The sequence below is a fragment of the Rousettus aegyptiacus genome, unplaced genomic scaffold (assembly GCF_014176215.1).
Source record: "Rousettus aegyptiacus isolate mRouAeg1 unplaced genomic scaffold, mRouAeg1.p scaffold_m13_p_10, whole genome shotgun sequence".
Classification (NCBI taxonomy): Eukaryota; Metazoa; Chordata; class Mammalia; order Chiroptera; family Pteropodidae; genus Rousettus; species Rousettus aegyptiacus.
Window position 1 is genome coordinate 3,977,836 of NW_023416285.1, and position 26,044 is coordinate 4,003,879.

The 26,044-nt window shown below is 65.3% G+C and overlaps 1 protein-coding gene across 2 annotated transcripts in view; it reads right to left on the minus strand.

The window, feature by feature from the left end:
* Positions 1 to 26,044, minus strand: part of WDR1 (WD repeat domain 1) — a 31,265-nt gene that overhangs the window by 2,212 nt on the left and 3,009 nt on the right. The window contains exons 3-13 of one of the 2 annotated variants that reach the window (XM_016128468.2): positions 19,575 to 19,665; positions 16,622 to 16,769; positions 15,341 to 15,521; positions 9,336 to 9,413; positions 8,887 to 8,967; positions 8,365 to 8,598; positions 7,626 to 7,713; positions 5,733 to 5,889; positions 4,275 to 4,362; positions 2,355 to 2,465; positions 1,299 to 1,472 (exon numbers count right to left, since the gene is read on the minus strand). In XM_016128468.2, the coding sequence (XP_015983954.2) occupies positions 1,299 to 1,472; positions 2,355 to 2,465; positions 4,275 to 4,362; positions 5,733 to 5,889; positions 7,626 to 7,713; positions 8,365 to 8,598; positions 8,887 to 8,967; positions 9,336 to 9,413; positions 15,341 to 15,521; positions 16,622 to 16,769; positions 19,575 to 19,665 (1,431 nt within the window). The remainder of the gene's footprint in view (positions 1 to 1,298; positions 1,473 to 2,354; positions 2,466 to 4,274; positions 4,363 to 5,732; positions 5,890 to 7,625; positions 7,714 to 8,364; positions 8,599 to 8,886; positions 8,968 to 9,335; positions 9,414 to 15,340; positions 15,522 to 16,621; positions 16,770 to 19,574; positions 19,666 to 26,044) is intronic. The other variant, XM_036227512.1, reaches the window with a different exon arrangement.

Below are 26,044 nucleotides of genomic sequence, written 5' to 3' on the forward strand. Positions count from 1 at the left end.
CGCCCTTCACGGAGTTCCCCCGCGAAGGGACAGACGGAGGTGCCGGAGGAGAGGAACACAAAGCACATGGTCCCCAGACGGCGCCCCTCCGCCCGGGGTCGGGGTGGCCGGGGTGGCCAGGCTGAGCCATCAGCTTTGCACGCAGCCACTGCCCAGGGCGCGCCCCAGCCCTGAAACACTGCCCACCTCGGGGCCTCCCACACCATGGGAACGGCTGTCTTAGTCCCTAGAAACAGTCACCTTAACTGTGATTTTCTATGTGCTTTGTTGATTCTGCTTCTGTGTGTTACTCAGAACGTCCTAAATGAGGCTCGCTACACGCAAATGGAATCGCTCAGCCCGGGACCGTGTGGTGCCAGGCGGAGGGGCACCCTGGGGTGGGGGCGCTTCGTCCTGACAGGCGTGTGGGTTACAGAACGCCCTCTACGTGTACTTTCCTTCATGTCTACCTTTGTCATATGTAAACTTTACAGCAAAAGATAAACCTAAGAAACGGTTACGCCCTAGTTAAGAATTCATGAGCTGAGACACTTAATGGAAAATTTAAACACATCAAAAGCTACATCACTGAACGGGCGGATGACGTGCTATAGTAAAGCGTCAGCTGAGAGTCTAGCTAGTAAGTTACGCCAACTCTGCCGCACGTTTTGAAACGGTCCCGAGTTCAGGGTGAGGGCCGGCTGGCGGTGGAGGGCCCGGGGACAGGAGCCCCTCCCCTGTCCAGCGCTGCCTGCTCTGGCCACACCTGCGAAGGACCGAAGCCCTCCGAGGCGCAGTCTCTCCTCTGAGAAGTGAGGCTGGTGCCGCCTGGAGCACGGGTCTGAGGACAGGACCGGACCCCCCGCCCTCCCTCGGGACGTGCCCTCGCTGCCCCTACACTCTGCTCTGCCTGGAGCGGGAGGAGCTCCGGGTGCCCTGGCAATGGGCTCCGCCCCCCGCCCCCTAGACCTCAAACGGCAACGAGACCAGAAAGACGCAGCCTAAGCAGTCTGACAGAGGGGACAGAGGGTCTCGGAGGCCAGGCGCCACGGGCGCAAGCCGCCCAGCTGGGACGACGAGCCCGTCTTCCCCGCCAGCCCCCCCGCGCCCAGGTCCGGCCTTCCGGCGGCTGACCACTCGCCCCAAGCCCTCAAGCCCCCGGGCAGCGGGGCCTGGTCCCACGTCATGTGTGCTCCAAGAAGAACGAAGCCGCGTGGTCTGGTGCCCCTGCCCAGTCGGGGACGACAGGACAGGAGCCCCAGCCGCCTCCCACCGCCTGCACTGCCCGGGACGGGGATGGGGACAGACTGCCCGCTCACCGAGTAGCCGTCGGCGACGCTGAAGACCGTGACCGCCTTGCCGGCGTCGCACGCGGCCAGGAAGGCGCCGTCGCGGGAGTACGCCAGGTCGGTCACGGGGCCCTTGGCCTCCAGGAGCTTGCCCTCATCCTTCAGCGTGGTGCCCAGGAGGGAGTAGAGGCGGATGTTCCCGTCCTGCAGAGGACAGGGGCCGTGAGCCGCTCCCCCGCGAGAGACAGACACACACGAGCCACTCGGGGAGCCGGACACATGTGGGGTCCTAGGCCCCCCGACTCTGACCGTGCTGTGGGGCACAGCAGTCTGAGTAATTCACAACACTCCAGAAGGTTCCAGTGCAGGCGGCTCGGAGGCCGAGCTTTGAGAAACACCCTTCTGGCGCCGGGGGTACCTGCCCTTGTGCTCTGCCCGGGCCCCCGCGCCCAGGACCCAGCAGCCTCCTTCAGACACCCGGCTCCCCTGGGAAACCTCCGTGTGGCAAACGCCCCGCCCTCACGGTGGCCCAGGGCCTCTCCTCAGGGAAAGTCGGGCCACTCGGCCACCAGCTGTCACCTCACCCCAGGGGTGCTCGGGTCAGGGATGCGCCTGCCAGGGCGCTGCACCCTGCACCCCCGTCCGCGGCAGGGACCAGGATTTTAACCCCGGAGCCCGGCCCCGGGAAGTCTGGCGCTCGCGGGAATGAATCAGCGAGGGTGCTGAGGGCGGGCGGGATGGACTGCAAGGGAGTGGGAGGTGGGGTCCCTGAGGCGGCCCGAGGTCCCCCTGGGAGGCGCGCCCGGGACCAGCCCCGCGGCGCGGCCGTGCGTCCACTGACCACCCGCGTCCCCTGGGGCGTCCAGCAGGTCCCTTCCCCGGCACGGCCCACCTCACTGTCTGGGGCCCCTTGGGGGTTGCGAGGGTCACCCACGGAGGCTGTCCGACGGGTGACAGGAGGCGCTGGAGGCTGGATCCCAGAAACCCGGCCCCACCTCCCCGAGGCGGTCCTGCACGCACACAGCTCCCGTCACCCCAAATTCCCCGGGCACCCGGGAGAGAGGGCGTGGAGAAGAAGGGCCTTACCGTGCCCCCGACAGCCACCATGTCGCCGCTGGGGTGCACGGCCACCGCCTCGGGCTCGTAGCCGGGGCTGTCGATGCTGAAGCACTTCTTCTGGTCCTTCAGCAGGACGATCTGAAACGCAGGCGGGCGGCCAGGTGACGCCGGGGCCCGGGCTGGGCTCCGTCCCTGACCTCGCCGAGGGCAGGCCGGGGCCGCAGACTCAGCCCCGTGGCCCCGGGTCGTGCTTCCCTCCTCGCCGGCCAGCGGGGACGGTGCTGGCTGCTGTCACGGCGTCGCTCCGCTGAGCCGCCACCGCCGCCAGCCCCGGCTTCCTGGGAAGCTGTGTGAGGCGGGAACCGCACGCAGCTCCTCCAGGCTCACGAGCACGGTGGCCGCGCCCGGCAGAACGGCGCGCTCACGGGGTCCACGGCGACAAGAGCACCCGGCAGTGCCAGGCTCGGAGCCGCCCTGGGCACGGCACACGCGCACCGAGTTTTGGTCCCGAGAACCAAGGAAACAGCCCGCCCGGCTCTGACCTGCGTCTGTGAACAGCCAGCACCGGCACCCCACCTCACAGAGCGCGCGGCCCTGGGGGCTGGTGCCAGCGGGCGGGCCGCAGGGCTGGGGCCGGGGCCCCACAGGCTGCCGGCTCTCCCGTAGCAAGACCAGAGCCTGGAAGGGGGTGGGGGGTACTGCACAGAGGGCTCACGGCGGGGCCTGGAAGTGCCCTGTGCACCTCTCCCGTGCTCCACCTCAGCCAGCACCCACCTGGATTCCTACTCTGGGGGCAGGAGAGTCCCCAGGCGGGGCCGAGTGCCTGGGTGTCCAGGCCCTACCAAAGGGCTCTGGAGACAGAAAACCAGGGCCCGCTGTGGCTGAGCCACCACGGCCTGTGGGGACAGCTCACAAATGACCTGAGACTCAGCCTCCCAGGGAGTAAAAGCCAGTGCGAAGATGCAATTCGGAGTTCAGGGTGGGCAGCTGATAAAAGCCAGCGAAGCCAGAGGCCAGTGTCCCCAGAGGAGGAGCCACAGCCCCTAAGGGTGCTGCACCCCTGGGGATGGTGGCGTCTCCTCCCCGTTACAGAAGACACAGGGTACAGAGAGGGCCCGCCAGGTGCCCAGAGCCCCACAGCTGAGCAGGGCGAGAACTCTCGCCTGGGCCACAGCCCCCCTCTCTCACCTGCAAAGGCCAGGTGCCCGACACGGGACGGCAGGGAGCCCGCCCCACGGACCCCGCCTTCCGGTCTCTCCCCGTTTGTTTCTCTGTGCCCCACTGACCGCCCAGGCTGTCTACAGCAATTGCCTGGCAGGAGGTTCGCGTTATCTAGGACACAGAATCCATTCTCCCTCAAGCAATTAAGTTCACAGAAGGGAGGAGGGGCCGTGGTCCTGAACGGCAGCTGTCTTTAGCAGGGTTTGTCACTCGTGCCAACAGGGGCTCAGCCACACCTGCCTTCTCTGATCCACACACCGGGACGCCCAGGTCTGCTGACAGACGGAGCAGAGTCCGGTACAAAGCGGGTCAGGCAGGGGGCCTCCATCAAGGGCCCTTCGTTCCAGAAATTCCCAAAGAGAAGGACACGGAGGGCTCACTGTCTTGAATGAGAACCAGGCTGTGGAGCTGGGACGGCACACCCCGCTCTGGCCTAGGGCCCCGCCACCACCACGCGGCCGTGGAGAAGTCACCAGGTCGCTCTGAGCTCCAGGCTCCTCGTTTACGGAAGAACTTACAAAGGAGCCAGGAGCGCGACATGTCCTTCCTCGTGACCCTCCCGTGCGCAGTCAGCCCGGAGGGCGAGGCGGCCACGGCTCCAGCTCGGCCGGGATGGGACCACGAGCGAAGGCCCTTGGCCGGCAGCGTGCCTGCTTCCTCCCGGGGAGGGGCCGCGGCGTGAGCACGAGGCCCGGCGCGGACGCTGGGCGCGGACGCGGGCCGTACCTGGCCGATGCACACCACCACCGTGTATCCTCCCGGGCCGACGGCCAGGCACTTGGGCTGGACGTCCAGCTTCACGACTCCCTGTCCGCTGTGGGAAGGGAAAACGCGTTACCAGGGGCTCGGCGCAGGCGTGACACATGCTGACCGCAGGCCCGCGGCCACGCGGATGGCGCAGGAAGGCTGCCCGCCACAGGGGCGACTGCTAAACATTGGGGGGGGGGGGGTGGTAAAAACAGCTCAGAGTCTGGGAGGAGGTGCGCAAGCCACGCGGGGCCGGGGGCGGGAGCAGAGGGAGGACATCCCGCTGCGTCACCCCTGGTGAGCCCCCGGCACCCTGGAGGGCGCCCGGTCACTGCTTCTGCCCCGTGTGTCGGCTGAAGACCCCGGCGTTTCCGGGGTGCAGGCAGAGCTGAGCCCTGCTCCCCCCACTCCCGTGGTCATAACCGGTCTTCTCTGCCAGTAATTAAAAATAACAATCCCTTATTTTTAACGGGTGAAAATCATGTTTTTACTTTTGGTTAAGCCTATGAAAAAGCATCCTAAAACATCTATGCACAAAAACTTTTGAAAAGGGTAAACAGAGGAAAATCCCACATAACTGGGTCGAGCAGCGTCCCAGAGGCTCAGTGAACGGGCCCCTGCGCCTCGGTGACCAGGCCGTGGCTCTGCCGCGGGGCCCTCACCAGCCGAGGGTGGCTGCACAGCCCCCAGCGGGAAGACGGTGCGGGGGTGGTGCGGGGCGGCGGGAACAGGGCTGAGGCCGGACCCGGGGTCCTGGGGCGGCTTCTGCACTTATCCCGAGACGTGACGACCACCCCCAGTCACGCCGGGCGAGGGGGGTGCACACGGCACACGCGGTCCCCAGTTAGGCGCTGCGCCTGGTGTGAGGGTCACCAAGCGCCTGCCGCCTGCAGCAGGACGGCGGGCTCTGAATGACTCGACAGAGAGCGGCCGGCGAGGGCCGGGCTGGGGGCGCTGGAGGCGGAGCCTGTCCTTTCGCAGGCAGGAACGTGGACGCTGCCCTCCCGACCCCTCGCCCGAGCACTGCACGCCGGGACGGCAAGCAGCCGGCTCCCGTGCCCGCCAGTCAGCGACCCGGGGCAAACTGCAGCCGGCGCCGCCTTTCACCCCGTCCCCGGACGCCCGCCTGTCCTTGGGGCCCGCCGTGCGCCGGCCGCCCTCGGGCCCTGCCTGGCTCCGCGGTCCCCTTCCCTCACCGAGGAGGACAGAGCCGGGCGGGGCTGCAGGTAAGCTCTGTTCTGCCTGCTTCCCAGCCATCCACGCCCGGTCACGTCTCTGCCGGGCGCCCAGACTCTAACCCAGCGAGAGGAGGCCACGGCGCCGTGTCGCCAAGCTCAGGGCCGGAGGCGAGGAGCAGAGGACGCTGAGTGGAGCGGTCGCGGCTCCGGCCGCAGGGCCTCCGTGGGCCGGGCGCCTGGGCCCCGCCCGCCCGCTCACCTGTAGTCCCGCAGAGTGACGCTGGTGTAGCGCACCGTGTCGTCCATGCTGCAGCTCACCAGCTGCCCGGACTCGTCCACCGTCATCCGGGACACCTGGTTCGTGTGGCCCTTCCCAGCGAAGGAGTCGTTCTCCCCCGTCTCGGAATCCCAGTAATGTGGGGCGCGGTTAAGGAAAGCCGGGCCTCCAGGACGTGCTGTGCGCCCCCCAGGGAGCCCGTGGGCTCTCCCCGTCCTGGGGGGCATGTGAGGGACGGGACAGCAAGCGCCGGGCCCGAGGCGAACTCCCCGTGCACGTCACGTCCGAGGCAGCGGGCCGATCGGGACCCAGGGGGCCCACGGTCCCGCTGAGCAGACCGCAGGCTGCGCAGTGCACAGGGCACACAGAGCGCAGCCTGGGGTGGTGGCCGAGCGGTGACGGACCAGCACCTGTGCAACTGGGCCAGCGCTGCCCGGGCTCCTTCTGGACCCTGCCGAGGAGCCCACGACCATGAGCAGGAGGCTGGCTATGCCGGGCTGCTCAGCCAGCGGCCGGCACCCAGGTCCCACCAGGTGATGCCCGGCCGGCCCATCTCGGTGGGGCCGGTGTGTGAACTGCGGGCTCCAGGCGCCTGGGTGTGAAGTCTGTCTCACGGTAAGAGATGCTTCCACCGCATCGGTGACGAAGGTCACCACATCCCACTGCTGTCACGTCGCACCGGGAAGCCCGGCCACTGACACCGAAGGGCGTGTCACGTGTTGGAGGTTCCTGGCCCGGTGCACGGCCACCGGGGTTGCGGACAGCAGGGAAAGGAGCAATGCGGGCCAGCTGCGGCCGGAGCGGGCGGACACAGGCCCCTCCAGGAGGGGCAGCCTGGCGCCTTGTCCCCCGACTGGGCCCCACGTCTCCCCACGGTTCACAGGGCGGGTGGAGGGCGACTCCCGTGCCCTCCGCTCAGGCCCACGGGGAGACCTGGGTCTCCTGAGAACGGAGAGGCCCCTCAGAGACAAGGCGGGTCTGTGAAGGCGTGAGAAACAGGGAGTTCCCACACAGATCCTTCCAGAAGGTCCAGCAGCACGGGGGCCAGGAAGCAGTGTACGCAGAGCAGCTGGGCGCTCCGCTGGGAGCCAGGCCCCGTGTGGGCACCAGGGCCGAGACCCTACAGACGCTGCTCCACTGTTTAAGACAGTCCTGGGAAGTGGGGTTATCAGCCCTGGACCACACATGGGGGGCAGGGGGCGGGGCTGCCACACAGCCCTCCAGGGACCATCTCAGGGACTGCAAAGGACCTGACCAGGAGGAGGATTTGGGGGCCAGCCCCCAACCTGCTACCGACGAGGCCTGTAACCTAGGGACAGCACCCGAACCGTCTGAGCTTAGTTCCTACTTTCATACAAGGGGGTTCCACTGAAAGGGTCCAAGTTCACTCTCCGGCCACGCCACCCTGAGCAATCCCGATCCTGTCTGTCTCGGAAGCTAAGCGGGGTCGGGCCTGGTTAGTACTTGGGTGGGAGGCCACCTAGGAAGACCAGGTGCTATAGACATAAAAAATAAAAAAATAAGGCTTGCAAGCTGAGCTGACAAGGTTCTTGCCACCTGTGAGATCAACCAAAGGTTGCCTCACCTAAAAACAAAATAAAAGGGTCCAAGTCCCTTTGACACCAAGAGCCCATGATTCTACGCTCGTGAGAGGCACAGGGCCAGCACCAGTGTCCCCAGGGAGAAGCGACAGCTCAAGGTCAGGAAGTCCAGAAACCACTGGAGGCTGTACAGGGAGACGGAAGCCACCAGGTCAAGGGCGTGGCCAGGGCGTGACCACCGGCACACCTCAGCGGCCGCGCCAGCCGACCTCCTCGGCCTCCCCTCAGGCTCTCCTGCCAGGGCCCGGAGGCAGCTCTGCGAGGCGAAGGATATTAATGTGGCCGTCGTGGCTCCCGGAGTAGATGTAGGACTTGCCCCCGTTCCTATGCACCGTCAGGCACTGGATCGACTTGCTGTGGCCCTGCGGAGGAGACAGACGCGGCGGGGTGAGGTGGGGACGCGCCCGCCGGCCTGGGGCCTGCCGCACTCGGCTGATCGCGCCTGGGCGGGAGGGAGAAGCGGGAGGCCCCCCGCCAGCTGCCGTGTGCCGAGCCCCCGCAGCCCAACGGGCCCGGAACACCTTCCGCCAGGTCCCGTCAGGTTTCCCCATTACCTGACCACCTGGCAAGCCCCTGTCACACGGCCCCTCCCTCCAAGGCACCTAACACCCACCGGGCCAAGGACAGGGGTCTAATGGGAGCCCCCGCAGCCGAGTGCCCCCTCTATGCAGACTGATGGGGCAGCCCAGACCCCGGAAGCTGTTCACACGCGAGAGCCAAGGGCCAGCCCTGCCCCGGGCTCTCGCCGGCCGCCCACATCTGCAGCGAGGATCCCCTCAGCCCTCACCGCGTCAGAACCCGTGAGGTCCTGAGGGGGGGCGAGGGCCTTTGGACTCCCACCCACCTCTGCTCAACTCACAGCCCAAAACACAACCAGCACCTGCCGCCCTTTCGAAACCCCCAAGGCCAGGCCTCCTGCTGCCCACCCCGCCCCCCAGGGTCTCCCCGCTCCTAGGCGGCACACCTCTCCTCCTGCCTCCCCGAAGGCGGGGCCGCCCCCCGCACGTCCTTACCTTGATGACCCGCAGGGGTTTGCTGGGGTTGTTCTTGTCCAGGTAGTTGATGTACCCAGACAGGGAGATGCTGAGGAGGTGGTCGTTCTGCCACAGGCAGCCCAGCTGCTGGTCCAGGATGTTGGAGCCCATCGTAAACGTGTTCACGACGGAGTTCGCGCCAACGTCCCAGACTTTGGAGGTCTTGTCTCCGGAAGCAGAAAGCAAGTGGGTGCTATCAGGGCTCCAGCTTATCTGCGCAAACGAAACACGTGTCACCCGTTGGCCAGTTTCTGTGGGAAGGGGCCTCAGACAGCAGCCGAGCCCGGCGCCCACGTCTGAGCGGGGAGAAGCCGGGAGGCGGTGGGCGAGACTGCGACGAGTGTCCAGGGGGCGTCAGGCCACGCCGCCTGCTTCGCACGACCCTGAAGCTCTGCCCCACCGCGCCTGCTTCAGAGCGTCTAACTGCGGAGCCCGTTCAGATGACTGCGAACACCCACAGGACCCGGCCACGGCCCCCGGGAAGCCCGAAGCCATACTCACGGCGTAAACGCCCCCGTCGTGAGCCTTGCCTCCTCCCAGGGCGCACACCTTCTCGCCCGTCTTTCCGTCGTAAATGTATATCTTTCAAGAAACAAAGGCGAGCGCAGGTTACCCGCGTGCGTGTGCGCTCAGCGGTGAGCGGGCCCAGCGAGCGCTCGTCCCGTCGGCGCTAGCAGAGCACCCAACTGGGACTCGGGAGGGTTACTCTGCAGACAGCGCCCGCGGACTGAGTTCTGAGCGCCGTTTAAAAGCGGGGAGACGAAGCCGCGTCCCCTGTGCTGCGGTGAAGCGCAGTGACCGAGCCTGGTGCCGCGGCGAGGACGAGGGTGACACATGCGTGCCACACGGAGACCGGCTCGGCAGGCCCGTGTGCTCCGAGCAGCAGAGGACGATCGGAGGAGCCCCCTCCCTGCAGGGCCCCCCAGCCCAGCCCCGGCCCCAGCCCTCACCTGGCCATCGGCGCTGGCCGTGGCAAATCTGTTCCCGTCGGGAGAGAACCGCACGCAGTTGACGAAGCGGCTGTGGTCCTGCGGGAAAGCAGACAGTCACCCCCTGGTCACAGGTGGCTCGGGCAAGTCCTGCGTGAAGTGCCCGCTTGCTGCGGAAGCCGCTGCTCCAGTGTGGACCGCCGGGGCACAGGGAGACCCCGGAGCTCAGCAAGTCCCAGGCGGCTCCCGGCTCAGCTGGGGGGCCGCTCCGCCAGGAAGGCGCTCCGTCCCCAGCTGAGCCGCCCTCCGCTCCTCTGGAGTCCCCAGGCCTGGCCCAGGCCCCACACGGCAGGTGCTCGCGGGGAACTACTGAGGTCTTACGGACACTCGTCAACGGCGATGACCTTCACGAGCAATAAGAACCTGAGTGGGAAATGACCTCCAAAGGCGGTTCCCTCACCTGAGCCATAAACTCATTTCCTCCTCACTCAAGCATCTGCGTCAGAGAACGGTCCCCTAAATCCCCAACGCCAGGCCCCTCCCGCGCTGGCTGCCAGCTGCACCGGCTTCGACTCTCTTTGAGGGGCGGGGGCTCAACTACACACCGACCTCCAGGAGAGGCAGACTCCACGCCTGTCGCCTGCCCCACAGACCCTCCAACGTAAAGAACTGACGATGTTATTTACGTGTTTCTTAAAACATACGAAAAGAACGCAACTGAATTCTAAACGTGAGGTGCTTGCGTGGAAGGGTCTGTCCGTCTGTGATGTCACGGGTCAAAGACTGTGGTGACCCGAAAAGACCGCTCCCAGGGCCCGGGCACAAAGCCAGCTGGGGTCTCCCACCCACCAGCAACTAAACCGCTGACAAGGCCAGACAGCTGCGCTTCATCCGGCCCCAGGACCTGTCCTCAGGGGTCACGCCCACCCACAGGGGTCGGGCCCAGCCCGCTGAGGAAGAGGAGAGCCGGAGAATCCCAGGCAGCGGGTCTGGGGGGACCGATCACTGCTAACACACACGGCTGGGTGGCCACCAGGTAGGGGAGCACGTCGCCCCGCTTCGGTGAGCGCCACGTGGGGCAGGAGCTGAGGGGCGCCAGCACCCTGCTGGGCCGGCCCTTTGCCACCCGCCGCTTCCCAGTGCGGAGGCTCCACTGAGTGACAGGTAAGGTCAAGTGACCGTGAGGCCCCCCCGTGTCCCAGCTCGGCTGTGGTTCTGGCCTTTCTGGCTTCCTGTGTCACTCCCCGTTTGGCAGGATGACCCTTGCACTCAGGTGTGTGCCGTTTCCGGCAGCCCTGGGCACGTGGTCTGGGGCCAGCGTTCCCAGCAGGGGCGACCCAGAGTGACAACCAGCCAACTCTCCAACCTGACTCCGAGGCCCAGGACCGCCCGGCCTCCACCACTGCCCGCTGCCCGCTGTCCACGAGGGGCCGCGGAGCCTCCAGGCGCCCGGTATGAGACAACCACGCCCAAGAGGCTGGGCTGTGAGCAGCCAGCCTCCAGTTTCTGTGCCAGAGCCCGGCTCTGGGCCCCGGGAGGAGCTCCCCAGTGGTCAGACCCCTAAGTCCCTGGGAGCCACCATTCTGCTGTCACTCAAGGCTGCAAGGGACCCAGCTGCACACGGGGCCCACGCCACCCTCCCTGGGGCCAGCGGTGGTTCAGAGCCAGTGGGACGAGGCCGTCCACGTGCCCCTCTCGCCCCTCGGAGCCCCCTGGGGGAGGCAGGCAGGTACTGTTCCCCCTGTGTGCCTGCTTCCTGTCCCGACCTCTCTGCTCCCCCGCGGGACCCTGTGCCGGGCAGACCGGGAAGGCGGGGCTCCCTGAGAGGCAGGGCGCCATGGTGGGCGCTGGCCCCTCCGTGCTGGGCACAAGGAACAGGCTGTGCACCAGACACGCTGTGCTGTTCCTCTCGCCTCCGGCCGCAGCTGCCCGGGCCCCCGACACGAGGGGAGCGTGCCCGCCCCTGGACGCGCTGGCTCGCAGCAGTCAGGGCGCCCGCCCTGAAGCCCCGGACACCGAGGCCGGCGCCCGCCCCTCGACACGGCCAGAGAGACCCTGTCACGCCGCCGCCGCCTGAGTGGCCGTCGCATCTGGATCCGCGTCCTCAGCCACAGCGCCCAGCGGCCCAGCGTCAGAGCAGCCTGTGCTGCCCTGTCTGGGGTCTGTCTCCCCACCAGCACGCCCCGCCCAGGCCCCGGAACAAGGCAGGCTTCGGGGGGCGGGGCGGACTGGCCAGGGGCGAGCGGGGGCTGGATGGACAGACAGACGCCTCACTGAGTGACTTTAGAAACTCCTGTCAGCTTTTCCTGCGGTTCGAGCCAAGTGTCCAAATGAGCAGGAGACTGATGTGTGCTCCTGAAATAGCCCGTCCGGATGGAGGGAGGCCGCGCAGCGCCCCCCGGAAGAGGGAGGACAGGACTAAAAATAGCCAGGTGCACGGGAGGCGGGGCCGGGCACAGCGCAGGCCCAGTCTGGGGAAGCAGCAGGGGGCTCGAACTCGGGGCTCAGACCTGCTCCCCCGCAACCACCTCGGTGGGGACACAGCACCTTCGCGCAGGCCCGGCCCCCACCGTCAGGCTGTCCCCCAACGTGGAGGGTCCTAGGCAGCTGGTCCGCGGCCCGCCCTTCAGTCCCAGCCAGCGCTCACTGAGGCTCCCCAACGGCCCCGCGGTCAGGACCTGACCCCCCACCACGACCTGCCCTCCCTCCGCCTGTCACCGCGAGGACACCGGGATGTGAAGCAAACAGCTCACGACGAAGTGAGGCACCTGAGCGCGTGTCGCCGATGGGGCCAGAGCTCCACGGGGCTCCACGGCCCGACGCCAGCGTGCACGGGCGGGCCAGTCGGCTCAGGTGTCCCCACTGGTGCCATGGGCCTCAGCTGTCCCTGGTACGCAGGACACTTCCGACCCTCCTGCTGAAATGAAACGCCCCTCCCCTCCCCCATCACGGCGCAGCACGGGCCTCCCTGGCCAGGGCGCTGACAGGGGTCTGCACCCCTGAACGCTGGCTCGCCCTCCCTCGGCCCACCGCCCGCGCCCGCCTGAGCCTGGCTCCCTCCTCGCGCTGTGGCGCCGTCCGGGTACCTGGGGGCAGCGTGGCCGCCTCGGCCCGGCTGAGGAGTGAAGGGGGCCTGCCCTCCACCTGCCTCCCTGTCAGCCTGGCTGGGCTGGCCGCCACCACCTTCCCCTGGAGACAGACGCCCACAGGGACAAAAAGCTTGTTCTGCTCCTGGCCCACTCACTGTCCACAGGAGCCTGGCCGGGTCACTCGCCCTGCGGACATCCCAGTGCGACCGTGACCAAAGCACGCTGAAAAGCAAGAGCAAGAGCAGCCAAAGCAAGGGGCCGGGGGCTGGCTGAGGCTGAGGCCAGGGCATTCTGAGTGCCCAGCCCCACGCCGGCTGCGAAGCGGTCACGTGATAAACACAGAGCGCCAAAACGTCTGCGCTACTAGCAGTAAAGAAACGACAACAAAAAACCCACAAGAAACCTTGCATATTAGAGCCATTTACTTGTCTGGGAGGGCCACATTTCTAACAGCAACCAAGGTGGGGTTTCTAGTTTAACTCGCCATCAATCACTTAGACGTGGGACGCCCCTGTTCAGAGCTGGCTGTGATGTATAAAGACCACACCTAGGAGGCTGGCAAAAGCTCGTCCTAGAACCGCTGGCCACCATGGCGCCACGCGCTTTAGCCAGGAGGACCGGATGCCCCCCACTTCAAGTGGACTCTCCCTGCTCAGACACGCAGGTGGAGGCGGCAGAAGGTTCCAGTCCCACCCGGATCGCAGGGCCCCAGCAAACCAACGACTGCATGACCAGGAAGGAAAGCACTGTGAGCCCGCCCCTGACCAGCGCGTGGCCCGACTTCAACAAGCACAGTCGCTCCGCTCTGTCAGAAGAACTGCTTTCTCTCCTCCGCGGGCTCGTAAGGCATCACTTTTGGTTTGGCACAGACTGAAGTGACCACGACGCTCCCTTTCAAGGGGGCACCTTGAACCTGACCCTTCTGTGCTCCTCACGTGTCCACCCCTTACTCCACAGCCATGATCAACAGTCAGGAGGAAGGCGGCAGGAACTGGCACCTGGATGGGCGGGCAGCCCACTGCCCGGCCCTCCACATCACAGTTGTACTCCGGGGTTGCGAGGGCCTAGGGCGGATACACACAGCAAAGTCGCGATTTGATCCCAAAAGCCATCGACACCCTGATGAGGCCCTCTGGGGGGCTCTGGGGGGCCCGAGTGCCCTCCTGCCCTTTCTACACGAGGCCAACGGAACGCGTCAGAACTCTGCCGGCGGAGGCCATGGGACTCATCGCGAACACGCAGCTGTCGGCATCTCGCACCCTCCCCACAGCGCTGGGGCCAGTGGAGAACGGCCATCACCACCCTGCTTCCTAGGGAGGCCGCTCAGCCCCCCGGCTGCGGCACGGGGCCGCCACCCAGTGTCCCCCGTTCCTGGTTCACAGCCCCTTCTGACCTCTCCTAGGTGTGAACACAGGACCCATGCAACGGGCTCCGCAGGGAGGCCCGAGGGTAAGCTGCGAGCCCACCCGGCACAGGTGCCTGCGGGGACCTGCCTTCCTACCCAGCGCTCCGGGGCCGCGGCCTGGGGCGAGGGCCGTGTTCTCAGCGTAGAAAGAACAGAGCAAGAAAGAACAGTGCAGCTAAGTGAGCGCACGAAGGGTGGGGGGTGGTGAGGGCCCAGGCCGGAGCCCACTCTGGGCTCAGATCCTGGCTCCCCTGAGCCCCGCTGAGCTGCCCTGCAGGGCTGAAGTCACAGAGCAGAGAGGGCCCGCCCCCTCCCAGCCAGGGGGGGAGCCCCGCCCCACCCCGCCCCGCCTCCTGGGCTACTCACCTCCCCCCTCTGTCCAAGGTACAGAGCAAGACGCTGTTGTATGACTCAGTGTGACTCGCCCTTCATTCTTGTCTCTGTCCCACTCAGGAAGCGGATCGTGAACCCAGCCCTCAGCAACTCCCCCCACCCCCATGAGGCAGTGGCCACAGGAGCCGGCCCCGAGAACTGCCGGGTGCTGGGGAGGAGGGCACACCGCCCACATGTGCACGCCACGCGGGCATTAGCCAGGCCCTGCTCAGCGGCCCCAGGATGAAATGAAGCCCATGCCACACGAACAGGGAGCCCTGGGCGAGCCGCCTGGACCCGAGCCAAGATCTGGGTCTGGAAATTCTGCCACTGCTCAGGACCTGCCGTCTGGGGACCAGTGGCCCTTCCCAGCTACACCCTGCCCGTCCTGGGCGTTGTCTAGTGGAAGTTAACAGGAGTCCTCGGAGTCACTTTGAGGACGTTATCTCACTTAGTCCCCGAGGAGGCAGGATGGGGGAGCCGGCCCGCACTCAGCGGGAGTGCTCTGATGCCGAGGCCCCCACACCCGTGCTGCAGATGGGAGAATGGGGCCTGGAGAAGGCCGGCCCTTGGGCCAGTCGGGAGCATGCGAAGAGCTGGGGCTGAGACCAAAGGGCCACGCACACCCAGAGCCCGCGACACTCCGCCAGGGCACGCGGACTCCGCCTCTCCCGGGGAAACATCTAACTCTTCTCATCGCCCATGACTGTACAGGTGTGTCCCGCTCACGTCGTCGCCCCCAGGAAGGCACTGGAAACACATCTGGATGTCCCTGGAAGCCCGCCTCCTCCTCCACTTCGGTGGCTCAGCAGAGAGAAAGCTGACAGACAGCTGCCCTGGGCCCCCCTTGCTAACAAGGCACCTTCCAGGCCAGGATGCCTGCCTGGTCACATGGCTCAGAGAGGTGCCCCGCCCCCATCCCAGGGCGAAGGCCTCCTGTGCAGGGCCCCTCCTGCTGGGCCATCGTCCTCGGCTCCAAGGACTGGGGACTGGTGTGCCCTTCCGCCCCCGTGTGAAGTCCCCCCAGTGACGCTGCTTCCCGTCTACCTAGTGATGGTGCACACCCATGACCTCTGTCATCCACATCTAGACTCCACTGGCGTCATGAACAAGGCCAACGTTCACCCTTAAAACCACCCTACAGGCAGAAGTCCACTTACGCCGATGGTAAACTTGAACTTGAAAGGCGGCCCCTCAAAGAACGCTGCACAGTTGTCGTCGCTGCCAGTCACCAGCCGGTATGGCCGGCTCTGCTTGATGTCCACGCTGTTGATGATCTTGTTGTGCCCTGTGATCTCGCCCACGGAAGAGCCACTGTCCCACAGGAAGACGGCTCCAAACCTTGACCGGACGAGAGGAGTCACAGGGGAAAAAAATCAGTCCCGGAAGGTCAACGAGACCTGGACGGGCGAGTCGCCAGCGCTCCTAGGTGGGGGGCCCTGACCGCGCCACACGACACGCACGGGGCCGTGACTCCCGCTCTCCACGGCGTTCGCCCAAAGCGCCGAGGACAGGCGCCTTTGGGTAGGGACCAGATGCCCCCGTCTGCACAGCCCGGTGCCGCCCGGCCTCCCGTATGGCAGGTGCCTCGGAAAGGCCCTGCCCGAGGGCCAGCTCTGCGGCGTCACTGGGCCCTAAGCCTTGCTGGGTGGGGCCAGGAAATACGCAGTTTCCACATGCTCCTAGGAGGGGGGCGAGGCCTTGCTCCCCGCTGGCATCCGTGAAAATGCAGTTCTAGTTACTACTGGAAACCAGATGAAGGAATTCAGACGGAAGGGAGTGACGTGGACCACTGCAGAACTGGCACCCACCAGGACGTGCGTTAGAGCTTCCCCCGAAGGGGGTAAACGTGCGTCTGCCAAGGTCAAGTGCGAGGTGGCGGCTGTGGCAGGCGCCCTGCCAGCACTTGGAGTAAGAAAACCTGTGCTACTGGCCCCGCTGGTCCCTGGACCCCGAGCCGCCGGAGGGCCACCTGCCCACTGTCCCTTCATGCTTAGTAAGGGAACCTCAGCCCAAGTGCCCAGCTGGAGAAAACGTCCAGTCTCCTTGTGGCTAGGTGTGGCCCCGGGGTAACTGCCGGGGGGACCCCAACTCTGCCCTCACGAGCTGCACCCCCTTCCCGCTCTCCCTCTCCTGCTTGCAGCTACCTGGGACATGGGCGCGATGGCCGGAGCTCTAGGACTCTGGACACGGAGAGAGGTGGTCCTGGGCCCCGAGACAAACCCCGCGGGGCTTACCCACTGCCCACCCCGAGGCAGCCCGTGGCTCAGGCTGGCCTCTGCGAAGGAGACTGGAGAGCACGGCACCTACGGGGGCTCAACACACACTAGTCCCAGCTGACGCTGATGTCACTGCACCGTACCCCACCCCCACCCGGGGCACCCGGGAAAGCAAGCAAAGCAGAGGGTGAGGGCAGGGAGGGGCCGAGGCCAGAGACTCACTTCTCCCTTCCTTCCCCGACCACTGCGATCCTCTTACTGTCTTCTGTCCAAGCAATGTCCTTGATCTTGCCAGCGAAAGGCTGATACTCGTACTTCAGGAGGTGCTCCGCCTGCGTGGTGTCCCAGATCCTCAGCTTCCCAGACACGTCTGTGGACAAACGGGGCAGTGGGAGCCACGGTCACCGCCGGGCCAGGGCCGCGCGGGCGGGCACAGCTGCTGTCTCGCTGAAGGTCCCCTGAAGCCAGGAGCGCATGGGGGACCCCGCCGGGGGTCTGCGGACCCTGCTCCCTCACGGCTCCGCGCCCACGCCTCAGGCGCCCAGAGCCCCCCACGCGTTACAGCTCAGCACAGTCCCAGCCGCGTGGCAGAGCCTCTGCGAGACACGCACATGCTGGAAGGATCGGACCGCAGACCAACACTGAGGGGCTCCCGGGGGCCCCCAGTACCCTGGGCAAGGTCCAGGAAAACTGCCAGGCGTGTCACCAGAGCGGAGTTCCAAAGATGACTTGGACCTCATTAAGTCTCTTCGCTGAACAAACTGGCCAGCGGGGGAAGGGACGCGGCAGAGGCCGGCGTCAGGAAAGCTGCCCGAAAAGGGGCACCGTGTGTGGGGTCGGGGGAGGGAGCATGTGCGCTCGCCGGCCAGCCCAGCCCAGTCCGGGTCTTCACAGGAACCGCTGGGCACGGGACCAGGGCCCCGCCTGGATTCCCTGTCCCCCAGCGCGGGAGTCTGCAGTTTGCTCTCAGCTGAGGCTCCAGCTGAGGCTCCAGCTGAGGCTCCAGCTGAGGCTCCAGCACAGGCCGGCACTGCAGTGGGCTCCCAGGCCTCCTCCACGGGCCCAGCTCGCTCACCATTCTTCTCGGAAGCAGCAGGGCCAGGTGCTCAGCCCACCTGGCCAGGGCAGCAGCCCTGGTGCAGTCGCAGAGTGACGGAGTGCCATGGGCGCCCAGCCCCGCGCAGAGTGCTGGGGGCACAGCAGACAAGCACCTGCCTGGGATCGCGAGGGGCGCACGTGATACACACACATGTCCACTCGTGTCGGAGGACGCGGGACTAGGAAGGGAGCACCATGGTGGAAGAGGACACACGGGGACCGGGGTGGCATCTGCCCACACGGCTGCGCGGGCTGGTCTCCCCGCCCGCGTACCTCGCCCTCACACCCTCTCTGGGCTCGGGGCCCCAGGCCCTGGCATGGGCTTCCTCACGCAACAGGCCTTCTGGAAACTTCACTCATTCAGCAGACACGGACCAGCCAGACTCACAGGAACCTAAAGATCCAGCATCCAGCATTGCACGGGGACCCGAAGAGTCAGGGGACCTGGAACCCGCTCAGCCAGAGCACGTAGCACCTTCCCAGCCCGCCCCACCCTGGGCCTTGCACACCACACCACACTGCTCAGCTCAGGCTCCCAGCTCTGCAGCAAATGCTCTGTGGTCTCGCTCCAGCACAAGGACCAGCACCCTAGGAATGTGAGGTGTGACCCCGACCCACGAACCCTGGGACATGCACGCAGCCCAGACCCCCCTCAGTTCCTCCATGGAGGAAGATGCCAGGTTGAGTCTTTACTGGTGTGGGCTCCCCTGGGCCAGCCCACATAGCACTCCTCACCACTCTGGATGGATTCTGCATCAGCACCCGAGGGCACTGACTTCGCCTGTGGGACGCCCTCGCCTGGGGACGCGGCGGAGGGCAGGCCTGGGCTCGCGGCTTGAGGCACCGGGGCAGGGAAGCTGTGCCAAGCAGGCTGTGGGCACCTCGCCAAACACATCCTTCTCCCCAGAAGACACAATTTTAAAGGGCACCAGGGCCAAATCTGGGGGCTTTAAATGAAGAGGCATTTTGCTGGCAAGCAAGGCCACGAAAAAAAATTCGTGGCACTAAAATAGATCATGCATATAAATGAGCAGCAGTCGTACAGATGGAGTTGGAGTAGGCCGAAACACAACAATCGGTTAGTGCCCACGGCGGGCCAAACCGCTGGCCAGCCCCTCCGCGTGCAGCTCGGCCGGCGACGCTGGCTGTCGGCCAGCACGTCTGCTGCCCTGCGTGTCCTGGTTTTGACGCACTGTGGTTACCTGTTGTCAGGCGTCCACTACGCAGGGCCGCCCTAGGTATTTTACACGCTGGGTCCTCCCCAAGCCGACCTGGCAGGCACCAGCGACCCGCATTTACGGAGGAGAAAACGAAGGCCCAGGAAGGCTGCGTGGCGAGGGAGGGGGAGTCGCTGAGGGGCCGGTCGCTGTGCTGTGGGCCGTGCAGGCAGCGAGGGCAGGGCGCACAAGACAGCCAGCAGCACGTACGAATGCCGAACCCCGGCATCGGCTCACTCGCCCGGCTCTCCCCGGGGCCTGACCCGGCTGCGCACAGGCAAGGCGGCCCATAAATATGTTTGAGTGAATGAGCGAATGAATAGGATGCAAGGTAAGGTGCTCACTTCTGGGCCTCCCATTCTCGCCTGTAAATGGTCGACGACCTGCCTCACGGGATCAGGCGAACAAAGCAAGCGGCCTGCAAGGCCAAGACAGACCGCTGCGCCCGGTCTGCTGCCCAGCCTCCTACGAGTCGCACGGCCGGCGGGGGCGCAAACGCCCGCACCAGCGAGGTGCGTGGTCTCGAGGCTGAGCCTGGTACCGCGCTGGTACCAGGATGGAGCGACGGATAAAGGTGACGCAAGACAAAGCGACAATTCAGAAACACACACGGAGCCCCAAACACGACACGGCCACCCACAAAGGCCTCACGAGGGCAGTTCTGCTGACCTCTGAGGCTGGAACTGGCTGGAACGCTGTAAACTACAAACTTCTGGAATGGAGCTTTTCGGTGGCTTATACTTTTTCTTGTCGGCCCCAAACAAAACTAAGCATGGTGGTTCCGCCAGCCATCCCGACCCCTCCACACCCAACTCCCTTCCCCTGGCAGCCTCCCCAGCCCAGCCCCGTGCACACGGTACCTCCGGAGGCGATGTAGAATCCGCTGGGCGCGTACTTGGCCACCACCACTTGATGGGCGTGCTCTGTGTAGATGTCAGCCAGGGCCGGGAACTGTGGGGAGCAAACCCACGTGAACGCGAGCACACAGACGCACCTGCGACGGCCTCCTGCCTGCCCCACTAGCGGACCTGGGGGGCGGGGACGGCACACGGACACGCAGGGCGAAGCCTTCCCGAGGACAGTCCCGGGATGCACCTACCCGCCGACATGCCTGCTGCCGGCCTGCCTTCCGGGGACAGGTTTCCGGGTAACTTTAACTCTCTTTAGTCCACGATCATCAAATTTGAGTTGATTTTCCTTCCCATTATTTGTGAAACATGTACACGAAAGTGTCATTACAAAAACCCAGGACTCTGATTTTCTCCTGTTTGTGGGAAGCTGCCGGGGCAGCATGCTTCGGCCAGCTGCCTTCCGACGCCACCGGAGCGGGCCTCCCCTGCTCAGAGGCAGCCCCGGCCCTGGCTGCCACGCAGGTATGGGTATGACCCGGCAGAGCCTCTGGCTGTGAGGCACCTGCAGGCGGGGGGGTGGGGGGGTGGGGGTGGGGTGGCCGGAACCTCTCCTGTCAAAACACCCACTTGGGAATCGCCCTTTGCAGCACAGATCACAGAGCCGTCCCTGCTGCGAGGCCCAGCAGACCTGAGACGCACTGAGGTGCTCAGGATTCACTTCCACAGCCAAGCTGGCCTTCAGGAGGGAACAGAGACTCGGTTATGAACCCCGACGCTTGCTGTCAGCTTTCTGTGAACCAAGCACTCTCTGCAAAGGGGCAGCTTCCCGCCGGCGAGGCTGCGGACACATCAGGTTCCGGCTTCCAGAGTGGCTGCTGCGGGCATCACCCTGAGCCCCAAGTGTCCCACCTGTTCCGGCCGGCGGCAGGCTCCTCCCCTTCTCCTCCTGACAAGATCGGAGGTCTGTGCTCTTCTTGGCCTCCGGCCACAGGATCCCACACTCCCCCGTCCCGCCCGACCGAGACCAGGACACCCTAAACCCTAGCCCCGCCAGCCAGCAGCCAGCAGCCAATCCTGGTGGCCCCACGGCTGCAAACGCTGCGCTGTCAGCCAGCCACGCGGCTCCCTGCCTGCTGACACCTGCTCACGCTTCAGGTCCAGCTCGCGCCATCTCCCGCGCGAGGCCGGTCCCCCGTCTTCCGTGCGTCCTGCTCACGCTTCAGGTCCAGCTCGCGCCATCTCCCGCGCGAGGCCGGTCCCCCGTCTTCCGTGCGTCCCAAGCATCCGCACGCCCGGAGGCGGCGATGACACGCACCGCGGTCCCTCGCCGCCCGGTCCCCCGCGACTTTCCTGCTTCGTGTGCGTTTATCTCTTTACCCATCCCAGCCGTCAGCAGATGACAAGGGCTCGACACATGTTTCTAAAAAGAATTTTCGCAGTCCTTCTCTTTCGCCCCTAAGACTTAATGTTTGGTATTATGTGACAGGGCAGGCACTTAATGTGTGATTCATAAATTATTCCATGTGCAAATAAACATTTGCTAATGTATCAAGTATCCAAAAAAAAAAAAAAAGCCTTATGAACAGTAAAAAAATGAATAAAAAAGCGTTCTACGTCATCGATCCTTTAGGAAACGCAAACGAAAACGACGATGAGATGCCGCTTTGTACTCCCCAGCGTCAATAAAATGAAAAGACTCCGTCGAAAGCTGGCGAGGAGGGTGCAGGGGGACGGGAGGGTGGAATGCCGATGCCCTGCCCGCGAGGAACGCAGAACCGGAAAACAGTCGGGCTGGTTATTTATAGTCGAACAGACCATACAAAACCCCAGCGATTCAGCTCTGCGGTATTTACCCAAGAGAAATAAAGGCACAAGGCCACAAAAAATCACATGCATGGTCAGGGATGCTCTACCCGTAACAGCTCCAAATGGACACCGCTCAGAGGTCTCCCGATGGGAGGAGCAACCAGCTGCTGTCTGTCCGGTGGGCTCTGAGCCGGCATAAAGGAGCAGCAGCCACTCACACGCTTGACACGTGTGAACCCCCAAAGTGTCACGCTGAGTGAGAGACAACACAGTGCAGGGCCCCTCTCCCATGCGCCCTGGAAAAGGCGACCTGAAGTGGGGGGCGGGGCTGGAGGGGCCGACCCGCTCACTGCAGGGCGGGGCCTTTGCTGAATGACTGGAATGTTCTCCATCACCGTGGTGGTGGTGGTCGCAGGGCCACACACATTTGTCAAAACCCGAGCTGTGTGTACGTAAACGGCAGGGATTTTCTTGCATCCTAATCACACCTCAATAAACGATGACGCCTGGTGTCCCATAAATGTCTGCCTGAGCCAGCCCGCCCGCCCTGCCTGGATTGGCCCCTCGTGGTCTAACGTCCAGACGAGGTCACGTCCCCTCCAGAGGGGCTGGCGGAGGGGGTCTCAGAGCCCCCATGGTGAGCACGACCAGCACCTTCGCAGGTGAGGGGGCCTCCCCCCGAGGCAATCGCCCGCCCGCTGGCACTCAGCCTGGTGACCCTGTCACCACCCTGCAGGGCCTCAGAAAGGGCAGGCTCCGGGGTTGCCGCTGGGGGGGGAGGGAAGATGAGGCGGTGGTCCCAGGAGGAAGCTCCGCCCTGAGGATTCCTCCCCGAGTGGGCGTGGGGTCCGCCGTGCAAGTGTGTGGCACTCCCAAGCTGTCCCTGGCAGGCTCAGCACCAGACTCCTGGGCTGCACGAAATGTCACTGTCGTCTGCCTTCTGAACACAATCGGGCCGGTGGGGGCAGGAGTCTCCAGGCGGAGCATGACTGCCTCTGAGTCAGCAGCCACCTCCCCCCCACCCCGCTCCACAGGGAGGCCTGCTACTGGAGGCAGAAAGGACACCTCCCCTGTCCCCACCATGTCCTGCCGCACGGGTCAGAGTCATTCCGCATCAGCTGGGTCCACGCCAGGAACCAGGCCCAGTGCCCGCGCCCAAGCCTCACGGGGGGCAGCAGCTCTCCCCACTCCCCCCGATCCTGTTGCTCGGGGCTGGCTTGGGGAAGGCTCTGAAGCCGGGGAACCGGGGCCCGGAGCACCGAGGGGCATTGCTACTGTGGCCGCGCCCCTCCCTTGCTCCTCGCGAGACCTCCAGAACAGGGCTCCGGTTGTCCCCCAAGCGGCACGGAGGCGGGGGAGCCCCTCCTCTGGACTTCCTTCCTGTGCTGCTGCAGGCCACACTAGCGCTCGCAGTCAGAGGCCAAGAGACTCCAGGCAGCAGCCTGTGGGCGCCGAGCGGATGTGGGCAGAGGCTGACAGGGCCCAGAGACCTCCTGCTGCCTCGCCGGCCGCCCCGGCCCGGGCCCTCCCTCTCCCCCCTGCCCAGTCCTCCTGAAGCCCCCCAACGCACCCACTTTCCGCACCAGCCGCAGAGTTCATCCAGTTTTCCCCATGCCTCTGGGGACCATGACAGCTTTTTAATTGATCTCCATCTTCCATCAACCCCCTGGCTTCTAGTCCCAACCCCACTCCCTAGTTCCCTCTTTGAAAGCCTCCCCTCGGGAGCTGCAGGGCCTGACCCCGCCGCTCCCACTGCTCCTAGACCCTGTGGCCCCGCCACTCCCTGGGCCCGCCTCAGGGCCGAGCTGCCCCTACACCACAACCTCCCACAGGTGTCTGACCCCTGCTGAGCTCAGGGCCCAGCCCCGGGGCCTGGCGGGAGGTGCTGACTTAGCTGAGGGAGGGGCAGAGCTCAGGGTCCTGAGACACTGGAGAAGCCGCAGACAGAGCAGACGCAAGGGCGCTCGGCTCACGCCCCTCACTGCTGAGGGCTGGTCCAGGGCCCAGCCATGCAAGACCCTCCCGTGGACCAGCAAACCAAACTCCCCTGGCACCTATCCGACGCCTGTCCTGCGAGGAGACTGGTGACCACACGGAAGGGGGGCCGACTCAGCTCCGCTCACGCCCGCACTCCCCGGAGTTCCCCTGCACCCCTCCCGTCCTCGGTCTGGGTGCGGAGGGAGTGGTCAGAGATCACCACACCATTTTACAGGTGAGGGCAGAGGGATGGTGGGGTCAGAGAGCATGGCAGCTCTCCCTCCAGGTCCGGCCCACTGTGACCCAGAAGGTGACCAGCCGGTGTGACGCCACCCCGCTCAGCACCCCAGGGCCCTCTGCGCTTCTGTAGCAGCCGAGGGTCCCCAGGAGCCTCCGGATAGCCTGGGGTGTCCTCTGAACGCTGACCAGGCAAAGTGGGTGTGGCCCGGCTTTCTAAATACTCCCAGCTCCTGAAAGCAGCCACTGGTGGTGGACTTGTGTATTAACGACTCGCAGGGCCCCCTGCCCCTTGGTGACTAGGGCCAAACCCAAATTCCTGCCAAGCACCCAGCTCCAAAGCAGCTACACACCCCGCGCTTCCAGGGCGGGTCTGAACCCAGAGGCTGAGCCCTACCCACCGCCTCAAAGGCAAGGCTGCACCAAGTGAGGTCCACCCACTCCTCCTCGCATCTGCTCCGGGCAGGCCCCGGGGGCCAGCAGTGACTGAAGACCTCGCGCAAAGGGCGACCAGCCTCCGAGGAGCACCATCACCCTGCTCCACCTTGCGGCCCTGTCACCCAGAGGACGCTCCAAAGCCCACACTTCCCATCACGCCCTCATCTAGCCCCCACCAAACCGCCGCACCGTCCTGACGTTCTTCCACTCATCTCCCTTGGTGGGGAATGCCTTCCCTTCTACCCGACCCCCAAGGACATCCGATTATCTTTTAACACCCAGGCAAAAGCCCACCTCCTCCAGGAAGCCTTCCCTGATGCTCCAAGCAGGAAAATCTCTCCTAGCCCTGAAAGCCTTTTCCTTCCTGCCTCCCAGCCCAGGCCTTTCCCAATTAAGCCAGTCAAGCTTTAGAACGGGCACCTTGAGGGCTCCCTGCACGACCCTGGGGCGCCACAGCCCACTGGACAGAGGACACCGCGGCTCCCTTCCTGTCTTCCCCTCTCCCTCTGCCTGCCCGGGGCCGCTCGGGAGTCATGAGGGAAGACTCAGGGGGCAGCTGCATGGTTCACAGCCCAGCACCTCCTGAGGCCTCGGTGTCCTCCTCTCTGAAGACTCGGCAGACCACTGACCTCGCAGCCCCGGCAACCCTCCGGGGACGCTTATCAACAACTCCGTTACACCTCACGCTGACCTCATAACACTATTCTCACAGAGGCAGAAACCGAACTGAACGGAACCAGCGGTACACTAACTGCTCGGCCGCTGCCGGCACAGAACGCGCCCCTCGAAGGCCGGCTCGCACGCCCGGGGAGGTGCTCGGGGCCGTGCGCCGGACTGGATGGGCCAGCGCGCCCGGAGACCAGGGCGGGCCCGGAGAGCATGCGACAGGATGCTCGGTCCAAGCCTATGACAGAGAACTGCCCTTTTCCACGTAAGGCTCCGGAACGCGGGGTAGGACCCGAGGGTAGCGGCTTCGGGCCTTTCTACAGCGGCCACCACCACAAGGCTGGGGAGAACCCGCCACCGAGACGAGGAGGAAAAAGGGCCCCTTCCGCTCCGGCGCCTACACGTCGCATGCTGTCTGCAGTTACAGCCCAGGGGGTCGGGGGGCCCACGTTCCAGGGTCCAGATGGGCAGAGGTCTGGGTGAGCGCACCCAGCCAGCCCCAGGCAGGGTCAGCTTCTGCAAACCACCCCGAAACACGACCCCTCCCCACCGGCCCCAAAGGCGCTGGGACCTCCCCGCCTGTCCATCGCCGCGGTGAGACATGGACAAGGCCGCCCTGCGGGGGCCATGATGGCGCCAGGGGCACGAGTCGTGCACGTGGGGTTCCAGCTCGATTCTCCCCCACCCCTGCTGTCTCTGCCTCAATCCCCTTCCTGGGGGCTCCTCCTCGTCCCCTAAACCCCAACTCCGAGGTGCCCGTGCTGCAGCAGCCTGCCCCACTTCTCCGCGGCACAGAGGGCGGCTCTGCCCTCTGTCCTCACATCAGTCAGGACGCTTTCCTCTAACGGTCCTGGCGACTCTACACCAGGGCTCAGGGCTGGACTCCGGACTAGGGCTGCCTAACCCCGTGCCACCAGAGCCCGGCACACCTGTCCTGCCTGTCCCATCCGGTCCCCTCACACCCAGTGCTCCAGCCCCGAGCATCTCTCCAGGACCTGAACCCTGCGGCACCCCGGACCCTCCAGGCCTCTTCCTGAGCCCGCAGGTGCTCAGAGCCTCCTGTGGTGAGCACCGCAAGGCACTTCTGCTTCCTGCGTCAGTCTAGACTCCAGAGTTCCTGAGAGCTGGTTTTCCCGGCTGGACCACAAGCACCGCGAGGACAGGCGAGGACAGGTTCCCACGGGCCTCGCCCAGAGCTAAGCATGAGCTGTGGCCTGAGGCTAGATGGTGAGATCCTGAGCCGCAGGAAGGGAGAGCAAAGGAGCAACTGCATGTCACTTTAACGTAACCAGCCAGGGAGCGAGCAGGGAGACCTGCCCGGGTTCTTTCTTTCTTTTTGGCAATCCAGGTGAGAG